This window comes from Populus euphratica, unplaced genomic scaffold (genome assembly GCF_000495115.2).
Source record: "Populus euphratica unplaced genomic scaffold, PopEup_1.0 scaffold45.1, whole genome shotgun sequence".
In the NCBI taxonomy this organism is placed as follows: Eukaryota; Viridiplantae; Streptophyta; class Magnoliopsida; order Malpighiales; family Salicaceae; genus Populus; species Populus euphratica.
Genome location: NW_011499886.1, coordinates 941157 through 964561, shown reverse-complemented (window position 1 = coordinate 964561; position 23405 = coordinate 941157). Strand labels below are relative to the sequence as shown.

The following is a 23405-nucleotide window of genomic DNA, read 5'->3' as shown; positions in this document are numbered from 1 at the left end:
CCTTTTTCTTTCAAGGCAAAGGCACTACCTAAGGGTGAAAAAAAAAGGGAAGAAAAAAGGAGCATCTTCGTAGGAGTTGGAGTCCACCAGCTATTAAAGTAGTAATGACTGTTCGTTTTCTTGTCTTTTTTCCTGTTCTTTACGGAAAAACCACTGCCATTTGCACACACCCAGGAATTCGGACAGCATGTGCAGCAACTAACGTGGCCATGTTCTCCAGCAGATCTGCAGAATCATTCCATGGATGTCAAACAATTCCTCTGCAACTTCAAGGTCACTTTTATATCCAACTGCCCACTTTCTACATTACATTTCCCTCAAAAGAAACTATACTTGGTCGTGTTTTCTCACATGATGGATTGATTGGCAATGATGAATGGATGAGGCGATTTTTAAACATCTTTTGAACTGATCTTGTCCTTGATTACAACTCCAATGCACCTCCAAACATTCTTCTCTTGTGGTGTGAGTAGCTGTATTTCTTAACATATGTGCATCTATCCTCTCTCTTAGAAGGTAATGTGAAGAGAAGGAATTGGGAAAGAATCTCCCACCATCATAAAAGAAGATAGTTGACATGTATTCTGGTGTTCATGCTGTTGAGTTTTTGGTTTCACATTTCTTATGTGAATTAAAGTTCAATGTGTGTTATTGCAGAAGCAGATGATTTTTCAGGCTGGATTTAATACCAGAGCATTTATGTGTCAAAGAACCAGGGATAATGACAGAGGTATGCTATAAGAACCCCATTTCTGGTTCCAATTATGGGCAGGGGCTAAGGTTTTGTTTGATTTTGTGTGAGGTGTAGGGACCGACAACATATCAGTAAAGCTGTTAGGTCAATCACCCTGGCCAAGCCAGGAGAGCGTGAAGTGGTAAAAGAAATGCTACTGGAGAATCAAAGTCAAGTAGAAAGACAAGAGTGCTATCTGTAGAGCGAACATCTTTGTCACTGATTTAGTGATACTTTTCCAAGAGGTACGTCCGTTGCAACGGAGAATATCATAGCATGGGAAGCTTTAAATAACTAGTTAGTCTTGATAATAAAAGATGCAAAATTTGATCAGGATTTCTGCTGGAAAGAAGAAGAAAGACCTCAGTTATTGAATAGAGTTAGAAGAGATTTTTCCTTTTTGATAATTGAATCCAATGGAGTCATCTGGTGGCCTGCCCAGCTCAATGTCCCAGAAAAAGATGGCCAAACAGTTGATAAGAAAAAAAGATGATACACCATTGCTTTTTGCAGCTAGAGCAGGAAATTTAGGTGCTGTAATGGAGATCCTAACTGGTACCGGAGAAGAAGAATTGAAGGAATTGTTAGAGAAGCAAAACCAATCAGGAGAAACTGCCCTATATGTTGCCGTGGAATATGGTAATGTTGATGTTGTTAGAGAGATGATAAAGTATTATGATCTTGCTGGTGCTGGTATCAAAGCAAGAAATGGATTTGATGCATTTCACGTCGCTGCAAAACGAGGGGATTTAGGTAAGATATAATCTTAGGGTTTTCCGTTTGCTAATTACCTTTTAGGAACAATGCTTGAGTTTTGTTTTGTATTGCTGTAGAGATACTGAGAGTCCTAATGGAGGTCCATCCAGAATTGTCTATGACAGTTGATTTAACAAACACTACAGCTTTGCATACGGCTGCAACACGAGGGCATATAGAGATTGTGAATTTTTTGTTGGATTCAGGCAGCAGCCTAGCAACCATTGCTAAAAGCAACGGAAAAACTGCCTTGCATTCTGCAGCTAGAAATGGACACTTGGAGGTTGTGAGAGCACTTTTGACAATAGAGCGTGGGATAGCGACAAGGAAAGATAAGAAGGGGCAGACGGCACTTCACATGGCAGTGAAGGGGCAGAACGTTGTAGTGGTGGAGGAGCTCATTCATGCAGAGCCTTCATCCATAAACATAGTTGATACTAAGGGCAACTCAGCCTTACATATAGCAACCAGGAAAGGAAGAGCTCAGGTAAATTTCTCCTCTCTAACCTCTTAACATATCAACAAGGAATAAAATCTTGTGATTATTTTGTGGATGATTCAAAAAAATTTCAAGTGTGGGTCTTGTTCCTGTTAAGCTGAATGTACTATAGGAGTTGCGTGTCACAGCTTTCAATTTAGTCGAATCATCTTTTCATTTTGCTTGCAGTTCTATAACAAAGCATATTTGTTGACAACACATGATTACTGAGTGAAAACTCCGAATTCAAGGCAAACTTCGTTGTTTCAAAATCCATCTGTGGTATTCAAAAGATGGGGCTTGCAACTTAAGTTTCTCCATAAGCAGCTCGCATGCCTAATTTTATTTTGAAGAATCTTCTTAACTGTTTTGTTAAGATTTTCATTGCCAAGGAAAAAAAATCCCTCAATGTGCACCTTATTTGACCTGCTGCTTCCTTTATTGGTTTGAAATCACTCTGCTATTTGACTTCTACACAAAATTCTGAAATATTTGTCAGTTTTGCTTTATTTGACTGAACTAGTCGGAACTATGATTGTTCAAGGTGATCTAGTTGAATTTTAGACCCTCAGTCGAATAACAGATTGGGCATATAATGTAAGTAAATTGGACATATTCCAGTCCAAGACTCTTACTGAAACCAAACGCTTTGGGGCTTGAAAATTGTAATCTTCATCATATGAAATTTTGGATCAATTGTACAACCAATTTTCTAGGTTGTACTTCTACATGATAATGAATTTAGAATGTGCAATCATTCCGTTGATGATGATAGGAGTAAGCTGACATAATATTGTTCTGTTTGTGCAGATTGTTACGCTGCTACTTCAGCATGGTGAAACTGACATGATGGTTGTTAATAGGACTGGTGAAACTGCTCTTGACACTGCAGAGAAAACTGGCCATCCCGAAATTCGAGTCATTTTGCAGGAGCATGGCTGTCAGAGTGCCAAAATTATTAAGCTACAAGAAAAAAACCCAGCGCGAGGGTTGAAACAAACAGTAAGTGACATAAAACATGAAGTCCACTACCAGCTAGAACACACACGTCAAACTACAAAGCATGTGCAAGGTATCGCTAAATATGTCAACAAAATGCACGCAGAAGGGCTTAACAATGCCATCAACTCGACAACTGTAGTTGGTGTTCTCATTGCGACAGTTACCTTTGCAGCCATCTTCACTGTCCCTGGCCAATACGTGGACGACCCTTCAGAAATTCCACCTGGACAGTCTCTTGGAGAAGCAAACATCGCCAATAGAGCTCCATTCATCATATTCTTTATCTTTGATTCTATTGCGCTCTTCATTTCTTTGGCAGTTGTGGTGGTGCAGACATCAGTTGTAGTCATAGAGAACAAGGCAAAGAAGCAATTGATGGCAATTATAAACAAATTGATGTGGATAGCTTGTGCGCTTGTTTCGGTTGCGTTTTTGGCACTGTCATATATTGTCGTGGGCGAGCATGAGAAATGGTTGGCTATCGGAGTGACAATTATAGGAGCAACTATAATGGTTACAACTTTGGGGACAATGTGTTACTGGGTTGTAAAACATCGGATTGAGTCCTCAAATATGAGGAGTATACGAAGATCATCTCTGGGTAGCAGGTCACGCTCGTTTTCAGTTTCTGTGATGTCGGACGCCGAGATTTTTGACAAAGAATGTAAGAAAATGTATGCTATTTAAATTTCCTACAATGGGATCACTTTTTTCTTTTATAAGTCGAGTTTTGAATGTAAATCTCCCACCAATGGATCGTAGTTTATTCTTCTTCTATAAATTCTTGTAATTACTACTGTAAGACCATATCACAGACGTTCCTAAAAGAGAACTGAATACAAGAACATAGCAGCGTACTGTCCCAAGGGTAATTTCTTAACCCTATCTCATGAACAAGGATAAGATGGATTCAGGAAAGAAATGCGTACGCAAGGGTTATTATTTGGCCTTCAATTGTTGCCTGAGCAGATAGTTTGGCGTTTTACGAATGACAATTCAAGGTGTTATTCAAGTGATGTTGGCATTTGTAACTTCAAATCAGGAGCTTGTCAGCATGGATTCTTTACATTAGGGGGCCATGCCACAGCAGGAAACAAGATGATCGATCATTGATTAAGGATCGACAGGCCTGGAGAACTTTTTTGCATGGAAGAATTTGGACAGCTATACCTTTTGCATGTGGCAGAAAAGGGTTTGGACATGGGGACATCATCACCAGATCCGAAATGCCATTACCTCATTAAGTGAACAAGGCATGGAATTCAAAATCTAGAAAAGAAAGAATTGAGGGGTATAGGAGGTGAAAGCACTTGAGAGGAATGAAGCAATTGTAACTTCATCAGGTTTTTGCAAGGAAGGAGTGTTAGGAGTCTTTCCTTGACTGTGTCGTTACCTTGCCATTAGTTGTGCTATATAAGCTTTAATGGTTAAACGGTGTGCACTGAATGTTAAAGAAATTCTATCCTGTGTGTCTATTCCTCTCCGTTTCTTATCTGCTTTTCTCTTATAATATTCTCGTTCTTGAATAATTCTTCTTTCTTCCTTAATTCCCAAACTGTGTTGTAATAAAGAGGTTGGAGCCTCATTTGATCAAGGGGGCATACAGATTTGGGAGGCAAAACTCAAAAAAGAAAGAAGCGATTAGAACAGACTCCAGGAGTAGTGTGTGTGTGTGTGTGTGTATTGGCCAGATTCCATCCATGAAGTCGCACGCCAAGTCTTTAGGAGCCACACTTCTTGTTGAACAACACAGCAAGCTTGTGGATGGCTAAAAATGGAAATGTTGCGTCTTAAATTAACACTGAAAAAAGAAAAGAGCGTGTTTTCGTGTTCTTGCTTTTGATCTAGAGTATTGAACGAAATGTTTTGGATATTTTTGCCGAGTTTCAGTTGATTTTGTTAGGGGAGGTGTTCCTGTGCTTGAAATGTTGATAACATACAACCTCCTCTTGTGAATATTAGAAAGGTAACGAAAGTTTAAGTTTTTAGGTTGTGATAGTTTTTTGATATAATATTAGAGTTTTAATGACCAAATAATCATAAATTTAAATTTTATCATCTTTATTTATTTGATAAAAAATTAAGAATAAGATAATATGGGTCTATGCAAGTTTCAAGCCCAAAAAGCTTTTACTTGAGCAGGTATATTAGAGAATAATATAAATTATATTCTGAAATTTTATTTAAAAACTTAAATTTTTGAGTTGAGATGGTTATTTGACAATAACAATAGCCATGAAATAGTGTCCATTGTAATACAGAGAGGATCTCCATCGGATTCCTCAAAGATAACTAGAAGGTTTCCTAAAGGTTTAAGGAATGCTCAAGCAACATGGTGCCTAAGAGAGAAATGAAAGTTGAGAATATGTTGTTAAATTTTTAGGACTTGTGTGTGCATGAGTACAAGGTTTATTGTTACTATTTATTATGTGAAGATCCGAATCTCATGTTCAAATGATATTGTAAAAATATTATACCTATATTAAATCTCATAATATACATATTTATAAAGATCTCATAGTTTTTCAATGATTTTCAAGTATTATATTTTTCAAAACCAATAAAATTAAATAACACTTCAAAAATTCTAATTATTAAAACAAATAATCCATAATATTTATTATATTATCAAAATCCATATTTAATTAAAACAATGTAATAATGAAGTGTTAAAGATATCAAATTAAAACTAAAAAGAAAGCTTTGTAGAATAAACAATGCATACTAAAAAAAATGAAGCATGAACACTTAACAAGGTTCACTTGCTAATATTAAAAACAAAGAGATAAGTTCAACTAACTCAATAAAAAAATAACATTTAATATATATTTTAGATATTTATAAGTATAAGCCATCAATTGTGATAATATAGAACTAAAATGACTGAAACAAAAGTAAAAATATTTATATTAAATATATTAATATAAAATAATGAAATATATGTTAAAGATCAAATTACAAGTGAAAATGATCATTATGGAAATATCAGTCGTCACAAGATAGTGTTTCTCTCACCAATAATGTATATAAAATACTATGTACGTATAAAATAATTACTCTTTGTTAGTACGAAGTTACTAACAAATATACCGATATCGAGACATAATAAATACTCATATAATTATCAAATGTATATTATATCAAATATAATTTAGTTTAATAGAATGAGAATGTAAATTCAAGAAAATGACCAAAATGATCGAACCTAACAAACAAAAAAAAACTCTATTGTTAAGTCAATTGATAAACTAAAATGACCAAACAAACTGGTTAATTGGGATTCCTAGAATCCCGATCCACCACTCTTTAAATTTATCGATCCCAAAACAAACAACGTATTCTTCTAAAGCTTATAATTCTAGCTATCAAATCAGTTTGTTTAAAGCCAATTATTACTCTAATGCTTTAATTAAAACTTCTTGATTATTCAATCATCCAAATTAAAATAAAACTCTAATTTCTTCTTTAATCCTTCAATAATCAAATTCCTAATAATATAAGACATAATCACTTAGTTACTTCTTCAACATTTCTTGAACCCAAACTAAAGCTAAAAAGAGAGAGATAAAGCACATTTTTTTGCAACCTTTTTTCTTATATATCTAAGTTAGTTTTATGAGATTTAGGTTGATTTAGGTTTGCATTTAAGTTAAGAGTTCGAGCCTTACATATCATCTTAATATTGAATCATCTACACATCCCCTGTATTTTCTACTTTGTATTACACTCTATTATAAAGGTTGGTTCTAGTTATATTCACCATTATCTACTGTCTCATCATGCTACTTACTTCTTAAATTGAGCATTGACAAGCATATGTATATTGGAACAATGCTACCATATACGTGTTTGGTCGACTTTTTAAGGTATATTTATCCAAACAACTAGCAATTCTTTCGAGACCAATATGTTAGCCAGCTAGCCAACATGTAATGACCAGAACATTCCCCTAAGGGTCTCTCTATGATACAACATTAGACAAGCATGTTGTCTATGAGATTTCAGAAGAAAGGTGACATGCTAATATCAAGATAAAAAAAATATATACTTGAAAATATTGAGCTTTTTAGTATATATATATGGGTTGAAGGCGTTAAACTATTTCTATATTTTCGAAAAGTTTCGATTACCTTTTTCTTCTTCTAATTTTACCCTTTTTGAATTATAATTTATCGAGATGTTCCTGAGACAAGAAGACCCATGGTGGAGAATGTCTTGCACGTCATGGTGGCGTGATTAAACTCCGTCGAGCGTGTAAGAGAAGAGTAGAGCCTGTGAATAATTAATCAGTGCAGGTATGATAACTTAAACCTAAATTGACTTTCTTGTTCCCCTAATGTATTCTTATCATTTTTAAACCTAATTTTGATGAATGATAAAGAGGACAAGGAACTGAGAGGACTTCTTTTTCCGATCAGCTGAAGCCCAGTAGCGAAGGAAGATGACACAACACACCGCTGAGTTACGGCCTCTTTGAGGATTTTATCATGCTCGTAACATATATAAAAAAAAACATTTACTCCAAAGTATTATTAGTTTTAGTTTGATTTTTAATTATAAAAATAATAAAATTAAAATTTTATAAAATATAAAAAATAAAATAAAAATTGATTTAAACCGACCGATTTTATTTTAATATTTTATTTTTAACTAAACCGGTTTGTTTCGATTATAATTTTTCAGTTTAAATTTATTAAATCAAAATTAAACTGAAGTGAGCTAAATATTTTTTAAATATTTAATTTATTTTTTTATAATTTATTTTTTTAATTATTTTAATTTAATTAATTTTTCAGTTTTTTCTCACCCGAGAATTTTGCTGTCAAAGGATGAAGATTGTTTTATATTTAACAAAAAAGAAAGAAAGATAGTCAATCGAAGATTAAAAACACATGAAGAACAACTTGGGTTGCAAGAACTTCTCCCACTAATTAATACATTGTTGACTCTCAAGCCACCATGTCTGAGTAACATTGATTGCTCAGTAAAAGTCATTAATTTTATTACCAATCTTTTGTCTAAAAAGGTCCTTTTATGCTTATTATATATCAATTATTTTTCTTTTCAATATTTATAAATATTTTATGATATTTTAAAATAAAATAAGCATGCGAAGAGTGGTTGACTTGTTGCTGCCCATGGTCTCACTTAAAAACAATAATTTCGCAACCCTATTTAGAGCTTTTCCATGGGTCGGGTAATTTACCCAATACACCCTAGATAGAAATACCAGGAGGAGGTCACTACTTATAAAACATGTGGCCCGTTAACCATGGTTAGGATTATTCCTTCCTTTTACTTATCAGAACTATGGTTAGGGTTTTGGTTGGGTTAAGTCCATTTTATAGTTGACAGCTCATTTTTCGAACTAAAAAATACCAATAAATCAGTATTATTTTGACTGGTTTCAAAATAAACAAATAAAGATACGGCGTGCGTATATAATTCTTCAAAATAGTCTCCTTGTCCGTTTGAATCTTGACCACAGGAGCACATAGGCCAATCAATATTATTTTATAATAATTAAAATATAAACAATTTATAATAAGAAATGAAAAATGTAATAGAAAAGGATTTGACAGGGGACATTAAAAACAAGATTGAAGTCACAAAAGGGAATTAATTAAAAATAAATAAATTGTAGTTTAGGAAAGAAATAGACAGAAGTCCAAAACCTAGCCAGAACTTGGTAGTCGACGTACCAAATGAATTATGCAGGCGTATATTTAAGAATTCTTTGATTATCTTTCCGCTAGTTATAATTGAAAAAAAAAACTAGAGCCACTTGTGACATCAAATTCTGAGAGAAGCACTGATGTCATAGAGCTCACACCTTTCCGGAATACTACTTCAATGCCCAAAGCACATCCTAGATCCCTCGAAAGGCAAATCGACAAGTCTAGTCAAGATTGGCAGCTTGCATAGGATCATGAAGAACCTTCGAAGAAGGAGGCTCTGAGAACAGTGACACCATGTTCGTTTCACTTGGACCTCTCCCATCCTTTCGCCTTAGAACAACTAGCTGCTAGCTACCTATCTTGATTGTGATGTTTTCAAGCAGCATTCACGCTTGATAAAATCATAATCTTTATCAACACTATTATTCACCACTTGTTCATCTATATTAATCATAGTAGAATCACACCTTTTAATTTGGCAATAGGAAACGAGACGGCGTAGTGATGAATACATCATGAACAGTATAGTTTCATCAACTGGGATCTAATGTGATCAAAGACAGCAGCATCATGAGCGGAAAGAAATTGGACAGGAACATGCAAAAGTGGATCAATGATGTCTGTAAAATACAATTCTGGCTAGTTTAGCCAGTAGAATGTCGCGGCATAGTAAAGTGCACGAATAATTAAAGATGTTGAAATAAAGTCATGCCACTTTGGAAAGTAATTATAGATAGATCCAAGAGCTGTTGATAGATAGAGCTACGCCCAATAGCCATGAAAAAGTTTAGCATTATCGAATGTCTCAGATAAATCCTTCCCCGACGGGATGATCCAGTGCAAATGTATCCAGCTAGGCTGGCCGACAACTTCCTAGGTAACTTCCACATGCTTATCCAGGCACATATGTCATGCACTACCGACATAAAATATATGTATCCATCGCACCTTTTGCTTTCCTTTAACCCATTTGGAGATGTGGAATCGTCGACATGGCTCTTCGAGGGGGTTCAAGTGACATTATTTTATGGCTTTGAATAGACATGAAGGGATGTTTTTTTTATTGAGAAAAGACCCTTCGTGCTCGCCAAGTATACAGCTCCTCTTGCCTGCATGCATGGTATTAGATCAAGCCACTAGGCTTGGTTTTTCTGTTTTCTGTTTGTTTTTTGTCTTCCCTCGGTAGAGGCGATCATAAAATACATTCATGGGAATATATCAGCTTTGGGAGCTAATATTCTAATTAAAATCACATCATATGTAGTAGACGTCTGGGTTTTTTTTTATTATTATTAATGCATGTGGGTTAATTTATATATACTTTGATTCATTTTATGTAATTTAAAATTATTAATTATATAATTTTTTAATAATTTAATATTTATAGTACTCAAACTAATAATTTATAAAAATTAAATCTAAAATTTAACTAGTCAAATTATATCTATTTGATTAAATGTTTTGACTTTAATTTTAACATGTAAAAAGTTAGTCGTTTTAACACCCAAAAAATTAGTCTAAAACTCAAGGTGAAGGGATTAATTTTAATCAGCTGTATTTAATTAATTAATTAGTTAGATTAATATCAGGGTTATATCTATTTGGACTATATTTTGCATTTCTTTTATCCGAAAAAAAAAATTAAAATAAAATCGGACCACCATGGTGAGTTCACAGAGCATGCTCTGAAAAAGAAAATACACCCTGCAGCCTCCATTATAGTTGGGTCTCGTTGATCTGGTCCCACGTCATCTTACCTGTCTTTTATGCTGGACTCAACTTCTTCTTCTTCTTCTTCTTCTTTTTCTTTTTCTTATTATTATTATTATTATCATCAATTACTAATCGAGTGTTTCTTCCCTGGTTAATATTTATCCTTCCAAGTTCCATGTGCAATCACCTAACCAGCCATTTGCCCATAGCTACGTGGAGCACACACAGACAAACCATTTATGTTCATTGGTGTGATGAAATTCAAGGAAGTGGTCGTTGAATTATACTAAATTTGAAATTATTGACACCATGATGCATTACTTTGAAATTAAAAAAAAAAAAAAAACAATATCACGGGTGATTATAGTGGAAGACGACCCTTTAGGCATACTTAATTGGTTCTAAAACTTTAGGCTACCATTATGTCGAGTGCTCACGCTGCGATTCGATTAAAAATCAATTTAATTTTTTTAAAAAATATAAGTGATGTGATGTGATGTGAAATGTTTTGTTGATAATAAAAGAATTTGGAATGCACATTAAAAGCTTGGTCTATGCATTAAATAAAATCAATTGATTATTATAAGCCTTCGTAAATGGTGAAAAGATGATAACAATAAACAAAAACTACTAAACTAATTAAGATTCTAAGCAATGGATGAGAAAAAAGAAACATGATATTGTGAGCATTAATCATGTGTCATTTTTTAAATAATAAAAATAAAAATTGAATTAAATCTAAATAAGTTGTTACCGCAATTTATTTATCTTTCGTTCATTTAGCTTCGCCTTATGCATGTCATAGTCCTTTGCATAATCTAGATTTTAAATTCAACTGGGTTGGCTCAACATGGCTTATTTGACCATGCTAGCCCTAACATGATCTGGTCATCATGTTCAAAACTAAATTTGACTTCTAAAATTTATTTTTAGTTCATGATTATTATTTTAATTTTTACCTAACCTAATTAAGCTTAATTGTGAAAAATAAAATGCTAAAAAACAATTAAAAAAAGGTATTCAAATGAATAGACAATGCTATATTGGATTGATTTCGACCAAACTATTAAATTTATAATTCAAATCATGATACAACCACAATGAGCTAACACAGAATGATCATCCATCCCATTCATCTCCTTACTATCTTTTCTCCCTAGTTAGGCTTGAGTGAGATGAAGTTCACGATCGAATTGAAAAGCCATCTAAGAATTAGAGACAAAAAAAAATGATGAGTTATCAAAGAATTATGGATCATATAAGAAAAATATTTGATTAGGGACCAAACTAAAAGGGTTGGAAAAGCATGGTATTTGTGTTGCCTGTGTTGGCATGTGAGGAAGTCTCATCGTATTCAAACAGCACGTGGCTTCCTTTAGGTTCTATTTATGACCTTCCTAAACAACATTGGAATCATCGTGACAAGCTCTCTCTCTTAGACTGTGTTCGGGAATGCGGTTTGGACCGTATTTCTAAAAAAATTAATTTTTTTTACTTAAAATAAAAAAAAGATTATGTTTTGAGATCGTTTTGATGTGTTAATGTTAAAAATAATTTTAAAAAATAAAAAAATAATTTGATGTATTTCTAGATGAAAAGCACTTTGAACAACCACCACTATCCCAATCTCAAACAAACCCTTAGGGGTTAGAACCATCAGCATGAGCAATGTGCCAATGATTCAATTTCATTTGCCATCCCCCTTTTTTTTCTTCTCACTTTCTCCTTCTCCCTTAATTTTTGTTCATGACCTTTCTTTGAGGTGATGGGATTGTTATGGTAAGCTTTCTCTCCTAGGGTGGCATGGCTCTAGATGCCATATTTTCCCATTTTTTCTCTTGATTTCCGCGTAACACCTAAAAACAAAGAGGAAGAGAGATGGAAGAATATTGTAGCCATTGTTATATGAAAGAGGCTAGAATGAATTCGCTATGGAAATTAGTTTTTTTATAATATAATGCATCGTCTTTTCAGGGTAAACACTACCCACTACTAGATTACATAGTTTTACAGACGGATATAATCTGTCGATGTAAGATTCAGACTCTGTCAGTAAGTTTTTTTATTGACTAAATCATAGACGAAAAGTGTCCATCAGGATCCCTTTCTTCGGTAATACCACCTTCTATCACTAAGTCTATCGGTAACAAAAAAAAATTGTTGATGGTTTTATAAATGAAAAATGCTCGTAAAAAAAATTCTCGCTAGAAATATACCAACAGATTTATTTCGTTGATGATAGTGGCATATCCAGAAAAAATTTATTCAGCTCTCGGTAAAATGTCGACGGACTCACTCCATCTGCAAAGTTGTTAGTGAGTGTGGCATTTCCACCATTCTCTATGAACTGCTGATGGGTTGTATCTGTTACTGATGAATTTATTTTGTTAGTTATAGTGGTATATCCAGTAAATATTTTTTAGCTCTTGGTAAAATACTGATAAACTCGCTCCGTCTGCAAAGTCGTTAGTGAGTGTGGCATTTCCATCACTCTTTGTGAACTGTCGATAAATTGTATCAATTTATAAAGTTGTCGGTAATTGTGGCATTTCCAGCAGCTCTCTGTAAAATGTCGATGGATGTATTATGTCTGTAAAACTGTCGGTGTATATTTTGAAACTTGTTTGTTTAAAAATTATTTAGAATAAATAATATAAAAGTATAAAGTAATAGTAAAAAAAATCAATTATGCAAATAAAATTTTATTAAACATCAAAAATAAAAAATAAAGTTAAATAATATTCATTATAAATTGTATGAGTGTCCAAAAAATTATTAAATTAGCACAATGGCGGAGCTAGAGAAGAAGAAGACTAGTTGTTCTAGGAACTATATGGCTAAAGAAGGGGCGCAAATGTATCCCATTTTGAATCCCTTGGTGATGTCGTTGGCAATCTGATGGTGAACTGGTTACGTCACTGTATGGAGATCCCGGTTTGAATCTCTCAATGATTCCATCGGTAAAATCACCAACAAAAACTTAAAGGTAAGTGAATTGCTTTTTTTTTTAATTTTGAATATTTTATCTGTAATTTTGTTAGTATATATCGATCGTAGTATTCTATTGGTACATATTAACTGAATTACAGATAAAATAATGCCTATTAGTAATTATTAATTTATTGACATAATTATTTCATTAGAAATTTTATTGGTATTAACCGAATTTCTAGTAGGGACCAAGCACCAGTTTTCTAGTTCTAGATTAGTTATGCATAATTTATTGTAAATGAGATTTAATATTAACTTTTGAGAAATTAATTTAAACGATAAATAGATTTATGTTCACCCTCGTTTCAAATAGATCATCAAAAACCATAAAAACATAACATGTACAAAAACTTAAAACTCCATGTGCAAGAATTGGTATCATGATATATATTAGACATGGTCAAGGATATCCGGTCCGATCCATGATATTATTCTTCCCAGCTGCCACAACAAGGCACGACTGACTGTTCTCTGCACTCTTTTTTTTTTTTCTTTTCCTAATTTGATTTTTATGTAAGTGCTGACGTTTAGCGACAGTATCCAATATCACTAGGAAATATATATATGACGTCATCTATCCTCCGTGGGCTCCCATGACGCTGACGTGTAATTCAAAGCCACCTTCGAACGACATCTCATTCTCCTACACCCCATTCCAGGCATAAATCTCCAACACTCCATTGACAACTCCAATCTTCGGCCTCAAGGAAGTGTTTCGCACGTGCCAGTATCCTGTTGATGGAGCTTGAAGGGATAAATCGACTGTAGATGATTGGGGTTTTGACCATGAGACAAAAAAAACGAAAAACAGTCAGCGAAGCCCAAGAGACTGTTGACGGCCGACTTTCAAGTAAGGAGTGGACAAAGGCTGTGACGGAAGCGATGACAAAAGCAATAGCACGTGGCAAGCGCTTATTAGAGGAGTGGTGCACGTGTCATGATTCACAGGCTGCGTTCAGCTAAGGGCGGAAATCAAGACCCCTGACAAACAAACTCCCACGTTTTGTCTGTAGATAGACACGGACCCCACGTGTCCTCAGAAATATGTCCTGTATTTGTCCTTTTCGAAGTCCTTTATAAAAACTCATTTCTCTCTGAGAAAGCATCATAAACATAAAGCAGAGCTAAAACAAGGAGCAGAAGAGGAGGAGGAAGAAGAAATAAGCACAAGCCAAGCAAGAAGTAGCTAGCTTAGAGCTCGAGCTTCAAGACAGAGAAAAAGGAGTAGGAAGAAGAATTTAAAAGCTGGGAATGAAGGGAAATGGATCAGCAGCAGCAGATCAGTTGGAGTTACCAGCTGGATTTAGATTTCATCCAACAGATGATGAGTTGGTGAATCATTACTTGATTAAGAAATGTGGAGGCCAATCAATTTCTGTTCCTATTATTGCTGAGATTGATCTTTACAAGTATGATCCTTGGCAGCTTCCAGGTAATTGTTTTTTTGGGATTTTTCAATGTTTTTTTTGGAGTTTTAATTGTGGTTTTAAGATCAGATTTGAGTGATTGATCTAACTTGGAAGAAAGGGTTTTAGCTCAGCTTGTTTGATTTATTGGTTTTTTTTGAAAGATTTCGACTGAGTTTTTAAATTTTAATATTCAGAAAAATAAAGGTTTTTCTTTTTCTTTTTTGGATGAGATCTTCTTTACCATTCATTTTTGTAGTTTTAGATAGTCTGGATATTTCCTTACCTTCACACAATTAAGTTTTATAGATAATAAAACCCAAAAACCCATAAATATTTCATAAATTTTCTTAGCCATTTGTTCATCAATTTGATATATAGATCTTTGATCTAAACAAGTGGACGAGAAAGATTTCAAAATTCTCGATTTGGTTCCCTGATTTTCTTTTTTTAATAATTATTTGGTGAATTTTGTTTTTCAGAAATGGCACTGTACGGTGAAAAGGAATGGTACTTCTTTTCTCCCAGGGATAGAAAATATCCAAACGGTTCAAGGCCGAACCGGGCGGCTGGAACCGGGTATTGGAAAGCAACCGGAGCAGATAAACCCATCGGCCGGCCCAAACCACTTGGCATAAAAAAAGCTCTTGTATTTTACGCCGGCAAAGCTCCCAGAGGAATCAAAACCAATTGGATCATGCACGAATACCGCCTTGCTAATGTTGATAGGTCCGCTGGCAAGAAAAATAACCTTAGGGTACTTCCTTTATTCTTCTCCTTCTCTTTCTTCTTTTTTTTAACCAATATATCAATTTATTGTATAATTTAGAGTAATTGACACGGAATATTTTGTTATTGCAGCTAGATGATTGGGTATTGTGCAGAATATACAACAAGAAAGGAAGCATAGAGAAGCATTTTCCTGCAGATAGAAAATCAATAGCAAAGTATGCTGAAATGGAAGAGCAAAAGCCCAACATAAACGAAATGTCTGGTTACAAGAATGGAGGGTCAACAATGGGAGCACCAACGATGATGATGATGAGTAATAGCAATGACTTGTTAAATATGGACACGTCTGATTCAACCCCAAGGTTGCATACAGACTCAAGTTGTTCGGAGCACGTGCTGTCACCTGAGCTCACTTGCGAGAAGGAGGTTCAGAGCCAGCCAAAATCATGGAATGATCAGCTAGATAGTGTATTTGATTTCAACTTCAATTACATTGAAGATGGCCTCCAAGACGACCCTTTTGCTTCACAAGTTCAGTTCCAGATGGACCAGCTCTCACCTCTGCAGGACATGTTCATGTATTTACAGAGGCCGCTTTGATTTTTAATCACCAGAAAAAGAAAAAAAAAAAGACTGCATATTAATTTTATAGGTAAAAATAGCACACGTCGATGTATTCTTGCATGTGGGCCCGGACAATTTGCCTGGAGTCTTCAGATGGAGGTGACATTTGTGGGAGATCAAAGGGATGGAGTCGCAGATTCTGACCTGGGATGAAAGCTCGTGAGGGAACATGGCTGGATTAATCAGCATTAGTGATGTTAATATGTCATTGTAATGATTCTTGTAGGGAATTCTTGTAGGATTTTACAAGAATTTATTTCATTAATTTCAAAAATTAGTGAAATTCAAGAAAGTAGAAGGAATTTAAGTGCTTATGATTGTTTATATTCTTTTTTTGTGTTATGACTTTTATCATCTTTCATTAATGCTAAAGTATTGTTATTGTATTTTAAAAAATAAAGAAAAATTAATGATCCTAGGTAATAGAAAATTAACTAAAAATTCACTCCCTGAGAATCAACGAAAAAATATTATTTAAAAACAAAGCACTAATAAGACAAAACCAAGTAAGATTATCAAAACTAAAACTAAAACTTTCAAGTAGCATCACAAGGATAAGGTTATGCGGTGAAAGAAAAAATATATAAAAAAAATATTTTATTTTAAAAAAATTAAAATTTAAAAAATAAAATAAAAAATAACTTTTAGAAAAATCTAAGCCACTACCATAAACATATTTCATCTAAATCATAAGATAAAATCTTATTGAAAAAAATAACAAAATATTTTTTTTAAAACGAACAATTTCAAAGGATATAACTAAAAAAAAAATGAAATCAACTCAAGCTCATAATTTATAGTGAAAAAACATATAAAATTTTAATTTATTTTAATAAATAAAAAACTCTGATTAATTTAAATTCACTTGAGTCAATCTACTCAACCTAATAATTATTCTAAAATTGACTATTAGAAACAAAGGACCACTATTAGAAACAAAGGACCAAGGAAATCAAATTTCAATAAATAAAATATCGAATGTTAAAATAAAAAAAATAAAGAATAAAAAATAGCAATTAAGAAAATAAAAATCTTATTTGAAAAAAAAAAGAGGATAAAAAAATTTTGAATTGAAAAAAAAATTAAGTTAACAAATGAATCGAAAATAAAAAATAAAAATCAAGAGAATGAGATCAAATTTTTTTAAAATAAAAAATCAAGATTATGGATCTAAGGATTAAATTGAAAACAATTAAAATCTAATAAAATATTAAGAATTAAAATTAGAAATCAAAACATTGATGACCAAACTTTAAATATGATTAAAGCCAACCAAATCCTTTATTATTATTGAGTTAGTTGGAAATTTGTTTTGAATATTTATTTTTAATTTTATTTTTTAAAATTTTATTTTTAAAATTTGTGACAAATTATGAAACCAGATTATAATGTAAAAGACAAATCTAAAAAAATAATAATGTAAAATTTTAAACCAATCAAAATAAGTAAGGATAACTTAAAAAAATAATTTGAAAAAATATAGATTTGAAAAGGAAAATAAAACCAAATCACAAGAGATGAAATTGAAAAATAATTTCAATTAAAAAAAGATAACAATAAAAAAATAAAAACATATAAAAACAAAATATGAAGGGATAAAAATCAAAGATAAATTAATTCAATAAATGATTTAAGACTAAAAATATAACAATTAAAAGAATAAGAAGCAAATCTAATATAAAAATAAAATGGAAAAGAATAAAATAAGAAAACAATTAATTTATATTGTAGAAAAAATATGAAATTACTAATTAACACCTTTTTTTAATATAACTTCTAACAAATTTAATGGGAAAGACTCTTATATTCCTGGGAACCCAAGATTGCATACCAAGGATAAAATAATAGTTTACCGCGGATTGCATGTGCAAAATACTAAGTGAAATATTGAAATGTTTTAATTTTTTTTAATTGAAAATTAATGAAATTGAAGCGAAAGTGGAGGCTTTTAAGTTTTAAGCGCCTATGCTTGTTGTTGAGAAATGATAAACAAATAATTAAAAAAAAAAACAATAAGAAGAATCAAGTTTACGAAGATTGATATATCTAATTAAAAAAAAAAAGATACAAATTTTAATGTCGGCTCTTTTTCAAGAATTTAAAATTATTGAATTTGAAGCAAAGTTTGAAGAATGCTACTTGTCAACAAGGAAAAGTGATGATGGTTATTTTTTTAAGTATTTTTTATTTGAAAATATATTAAAATAATATATTTTTTTTTAATTTTTTTTAATATTAGTATTTTAAAACGATTTAAAAATATAAAAAATTAAAATTAAAATTTTAAATTATATAGCTTAAATTGCAATTTCAAAATACCACTTGTGAACAAGGAAAAGAAAAGATTTTACATAAATTAAAAAAAAAAATGCAAGTGATGGCGATGTGATGGTGATGGGCTTACAAGGGGATGAACATGAAGAATAAGCCGAAAGTAAGCAAACACATACTTTCCTGCGGGCTTGACAGACAAATAATTCAACGTTCGTTTCATACGATGTGTAACTTGCAAGATTTGAAAATTGTGGCCATAGAAGAACAACCATCGTTCATATTGCCTTCCAGCAAGTTGGTTTATTGGGTTGGTGAAGGCGCATCCATAATCTTCACTGTCCATGTTGACAGTCTTGCCAAGTTTAACCTAAAAGAAGTATTATCTTATTGATTTTCTATACGAACGAACCAGTTGATGGTGGATGCAGAAAGTATAACGATTCCCGCACTGTGAATTTGAAGATCCATAGGCAGTGAAAGTAAAACGACTCTGTATTTTGTTAAATATTTATTAATTATAACTGTGGGCCATGCATGATTCACCGTTTCACAAATACATACTTTTCAAGGATAATCATGCTGCACATGATGTATGAAGAACACAATACTAGAGACTAACAGCTTAGAAGCTTTTTGCACAGGGCTTTTGTTTTTAATGATTATAAAATCCCTCATTCTGATCTAATGATGAAACTTTTGGATTTAGGAAGCCTGTTGCAATTTCCAGGGGCCCATCCAATCCGTTCTTTCTCGTTGTCATAGATCACCACTCTGTCTTGCATTGATATGTCTGATAAAACCACATGAAAGAAAGTTTAAAAGAATTTTAAGTTCAATCCTAAGTTGATAATCTCAATTCTTCAAGCTATGTTCCGAATTATACAGAAACTCTCACCTCCAATGACATTTAGATCATTGAGCCCTACTTCTGTGCCATTTAGAATTCCCAAGCAAGCATTTCCCTTGGACTGGAAAAAAATATTGTCAGCATTCATTGACATGCAAAGGCTCCTTCTAATTGAGCTATAAATTAAACTTGAAAAATCAAAGGTGGGGAAACTATTGAAGGGTGGACTTACTGATATTATGAGGTAAGCTTCTGGTGGGAATTCAAGCTCAGTTTTGGATTTCCTTTCATTCTTGAAGCTCAATGCAAAGGTCTTGAAGTATTTCTTGACATCACGTATGCTTTTGAAAGGTTTCCGGCCTTTCCAACAAAGTGGGAGTGTTCGGTCATTCAATGCCTCTTTTAAAGGTTTCCCGGATAATTCTTTCTTCAACTGAAAAAAATAAGGCATGAATATAGGGCGTTGAGATTCAAACGATGGTTTATTATTGGAAGTAATCTGAGCTTCAAGCCAAATCGGGAGAAAACATTGTTTTTTAACTTCCAAGCATCAGAAGCATATGGCAACTTATTAACAGTCTAGCAGATAGACAATTAAGATAATGACCGAGCGGAACTGCAAGTTTGAGGCAAAAAGAATCTTTTCTCATAGTATATAACATACGATTCATTTGAAAATAATATCAGGTATTCACAACAAATACTGCAGACGACTAAAGTACATGACCAACCCTGCTCATGCTGTACTAATGCAAATGCCAGGCTCTTTATCTAACATTTATGTTTGTCTTGTTTTACTAGATTTTCTACCGCTCACCAGAGAAATTAGACCTTGATACGCCTGAGAATTAAGATATGTATAAGATGCCCCACTATCAAAAGTTGTGAGCAGGTTTTTGAACCCGGTAGTTTTCCCATCAAAGCTTAATTCAGCGAGTCCAGGAGAGTAATGTTTCCTGCCATGCACGATGAGCATTTACCATAAGAACACAAAGATATGAATATAAAAGCTAAACTTTAAAAACATGAAAGGAAATCCATCAGGCCTAATTACACATCAGGTGACATTGGTGTCCAAGCTACACGAGACGGATCATAAAGATCATCCCCAAAGAAGAGGAATCCTCCACCATGCCCACTTAAGCAGTGGCCGATCACATTTCTCACCAAACCCAGACTACTAAGCTGTGAGACAATGCTAGACTTTCCCTTGCCAAGGCCTAGTACTCCGTCTATGGGATGATGAGATCCGCCTGGAAACTGATCATATCCACATCTGTTTGAGGGGAAAAAGAACAAAGAAAGAACAAATGATTTACATTATGCATACTAGCCAACCAACTGAAAATTGCATTGAGTCTCATAAAGTTTTAATAAAGAGAGAAAGCAAAGAAAACAACCCAAGGGCCAGAAGAGGACTATGGCGCTTTTCACTTGTAAAATTGAGATTAAAGGTATCCCTGACAAGTACGCCAAAGGATGAGCCACCGTCAGCATACGCAACCTCATAGTCACACTGCCCTGGGTTTTCACATCTGTGGTCACCATTAGACTGCAAGGATTGACAAATGGGGTCCGTACAAGCTACTAGATTGTTACTGGGTCGGTAATATGGATGAGGAGCCTGTAAATGAAAAATAATTAAGGTATCAGCTATACTAAGAACATAACTTCATTTGTTTAACACACAGCATAGAACATTGAAAACTAATTAGAATCACATGCAAGTTTGACAGACAGTGATAATTCAAGATTAACTGAGCTGGAAGGAGCATAATTGCGTTTAGCAAAGCAGCAGAGGTTTACAGATTTACCATAAAACAAGTGACAAAATTATGCTGAAACTAACCACATCCGAGAAAGCTCAAGAATCAAGGAGTTCAAGTTATCGCATGCTACCATCCATTTATATGTTAATGAAAATTGGAAAAACAATTAGGGAGTCATATCCAAGTAGCAGCATCATACAATAATTCCGCTCTTCAGGTTTAACTTAAGCCTCAAGGACAAGATACATACAATCTTCTAGACATCGCAGAACTGATCACGCAGGTTGGAACATTTGATTGCATGACCAACAACAAGAAAAGAATGCTAAATGATTTTTTTCCCCATAAATTGTCATTAAATTGGTTGGACGAAACAGAGAAAACCTGTTATAATGATTTTTACCTCTAAGCATTGGACACAGGGAGCATCACACTGGAGCCATGTAAGGTCACTTCCAGTATCTACATCAAGAAAGTAGGGTTTTGAAGGTTGGCCGATGTTGAGAGTCACATTATAGTACCTACAAAATGGAACTCTGTCATTTCAGTACCAAATGATTGAGTTCAAGAAGGTCCAAACAAAGCCTTATGTAGTTACAGTCCAGAATCCAGACGAACACAACTGAAGGACTCCATGAATTATTGCATAGCTATCAAGCAAGGTTTTGAAATTTCAGTCGATAAATTACGAAGAATCAGAGACTAAAATCCTAATATCATTACATGGTAACACACAGAACATGCGATTATCACTTACTTGGCAAAGAAACAAGGAAAAAAACAAGAAGTCAAAACCCAGTTCAGTTATGCCCTTACCCATTAGGATAGACATTCCCATGAAGCGGTAACACAATGGATGATGGAACTCTATTGATCAACATTGATGAAGCCATTGTTTCACCTGATACCATAGCCTTTCTCCACCTTTTCTGCCTATCATCACTAGTAACTGATGACCCCAAAAACAAAAATAGCACTAAAACCCCCACCACACAAAAACCCTCCTTTTCTTTTCCCATTTCTCTCTTTTTGACAGTCAGTGAGTTAATTAATACACCACAAATGCGTGGTAGAATATCTGAATGAAAACTAAGACATGGTCAGTCCACTTGTTTATGTTTATTTTTAAAAGCCCATATGAGTCCAAATTTGGTTTTTATTGACACGGGGTCTTTTGCTTGGGAGATTAAGGATTCATCCAAATTTGGTTTTTATTGACACGGGGTCTTTTGCTTGGGAGAATAAGGATTCATGGGCATTGCTCGTTCTTGAAATTTCGCTTAATTACCTATAAAAATCGATATTTCTTCAAATGTGGTGTTCTTTTATTCTCTCTCCAAGGAGACAGGAGGATCATGTTAATGGATCTTGAACTAATTTTTTTTTGGGAATAAATGCAAAGGCAATTAAAAGAATTTGCAGGAAGTTAAGGTATATAATTTGCCTTTTCATCTAAGCACAAAACAGTATAGTAGATGGCAAGGCATATTCAGATACTCTGTTTTAGCTTGAATTATTATTGAAAATTTCTCGGAAACTTCCATGAGAGGGACATTTGCATCAAAAGCCAAATCCTTAAAATGGAACGCTATACCTCGAAGGCTGCGGCAATTTCCCTTTTGTTCTTTTGCCATGTACAATTTCTTTCCCCTTTATAGCTACACTTTTCCATTTTCCATGACAAATTTTATTCTTTATCTACAGTGAGGAGGGTGACAACCCCAACTACACCTTGATGTAACAAAGAATACAAACTCTCAGCAACTTGATTAAAAATCGTTCGGAATTAAATATACATTTACAAGTATAGTTAAAAGTGTCAAAGGGGATTTTTTAAAAAAGTATTCTTTTGCTTAAAAATTTATTAAAATATTTTTTTTATTTTTATAAATTATTTTTAACATCAATACATCAAAATAATAAAAAAATCTATATAAAAAAATTAATTTATTTTAAAAAATATTGTTCACGTTCCTAAACCGCTTGTAAGTGCCAGAAAGGAGCATATATCTTAACCCATCCAAAAAAAATTTAAAGTAAAAAAATAATGCTAAGACAATGTAAATAAGTAAACAATTTTTTTTAAAAAGTAAAAAAAAATATAAAACTCCATTTATTAACTTAAAAGATAAAAAAAAAAAACTTGAGCTCATCTAAGTTAGCATTCCAAATCTACAACTCTATTGTTATACCAGGATAATATCTAAAGCAAACTAAAAAAAAATCATGAAATTCAATTATAAAAAAACCCCAATGTCTAGGGTGAAACCAAAAAAAAAATTTAAATAAAATATTTGTGTCAATTTGAGTTGAGTCATTAACCTTGCGACCATAAATATAAGATCGAGATAACTTCATAGAAAAAAAAAATACGAAGATCAATTATTGATAAATTAAATGTT

At 33.2% G+C, this 23405-nt stretch overlaps 3 protein-coding genes across 7 annotated transcripts; 2 read left to right on the top strand and 1 right to left on the bottom strand.

Annotated features, from left to right (window-relative positions):
• The first annotated feature begins 32 nt into the window (after window positions 1-32).
• Window positions 33-3835, top strand: LOC105130345 (ankyrin repeat-containing protein At5g02620-like). Of its 5 annotated transcripts, none has more exons than XM_011032802.1 (6): window positions 33-273; window positions 664-730; window positions 803-978; window positions 1068-1486; window positions 1567-1976; window positions 2778-3835. In XM_011032802.1, exons 4-6 carry the CDS (start codon window positions 1150-1152, stop codon window positions 3654-3656), a joined length of 1626 nt encoding a protein of 541 aa, XP_011031104.1. In that variant the 5' UTR covers window positions 33-273; window positions 664-730; window positions 803-978; window positions 1068-1149; the 3' UTR covers window positions 3657-3835. The 5 variants fall into 5 exon arrangements, with proteins under 5 accessions (XP_011031104.1, XP_011031102.1, XP_011031103.1 ...); XM_011032800.1 differs by having other exon boundaries at window positions 658-730; XM_011032801.1 differs by lacking the exon at window positions 33-273 and adding an exon at window positions 280-516.
• Window positions 3836-14450: 10615 nt separating this feature from the next.
• Window positions 14451-16442, top strand: LOC105130344 (NAC domain-containing protein 2-like). The gene is made up of 3 exons (XM_011032798.1): window positions 14451-14783; window positions 15240-15514; window positions 15619-16442. The coding sequence occupies exons 1-3, from the start codon at window positions 14603-14605 to the stop codon at window positions 16087-16089; spliced, it is 927 nt and encodes a 308-aa protein (XP_011031100.1). The 5' UTR covers window positions 14451-14602; the 3' UTR covers window positions 16090-16442.
• A 2419-nt stretch (window positions 16443-18861) lies between these two features.
• LOC105130343 (aspartic proteinase Asp1-like) lies at window positions 18862-22164 on the bottom strand. Its single transcript, XM_011032797.1, has 8 exons — window positions 21820-22164; window positions 21407-21524; window positions 20635-20858; window positions 20289-20510; window positions 20052-20190; window positions 19467-19667; window positions 19283-19355; window positions 18862-19177 (listed from the first exon to the last, which is right to left on the bottom strand). The coding sequence occupies exons 1-8, from the start codon at window positions 22020-22022 to the stop codon at window positions 19059-19061; spliced, it is 1299 nt and encodes a 432-aa protein (XP_011031099.1). The 5' UTR covers window positions 22023-22164; the 3' UTR covers window positions 18862-19058.
• Window positions 22165-23405: the final 1241 nt, after the last annotated feature.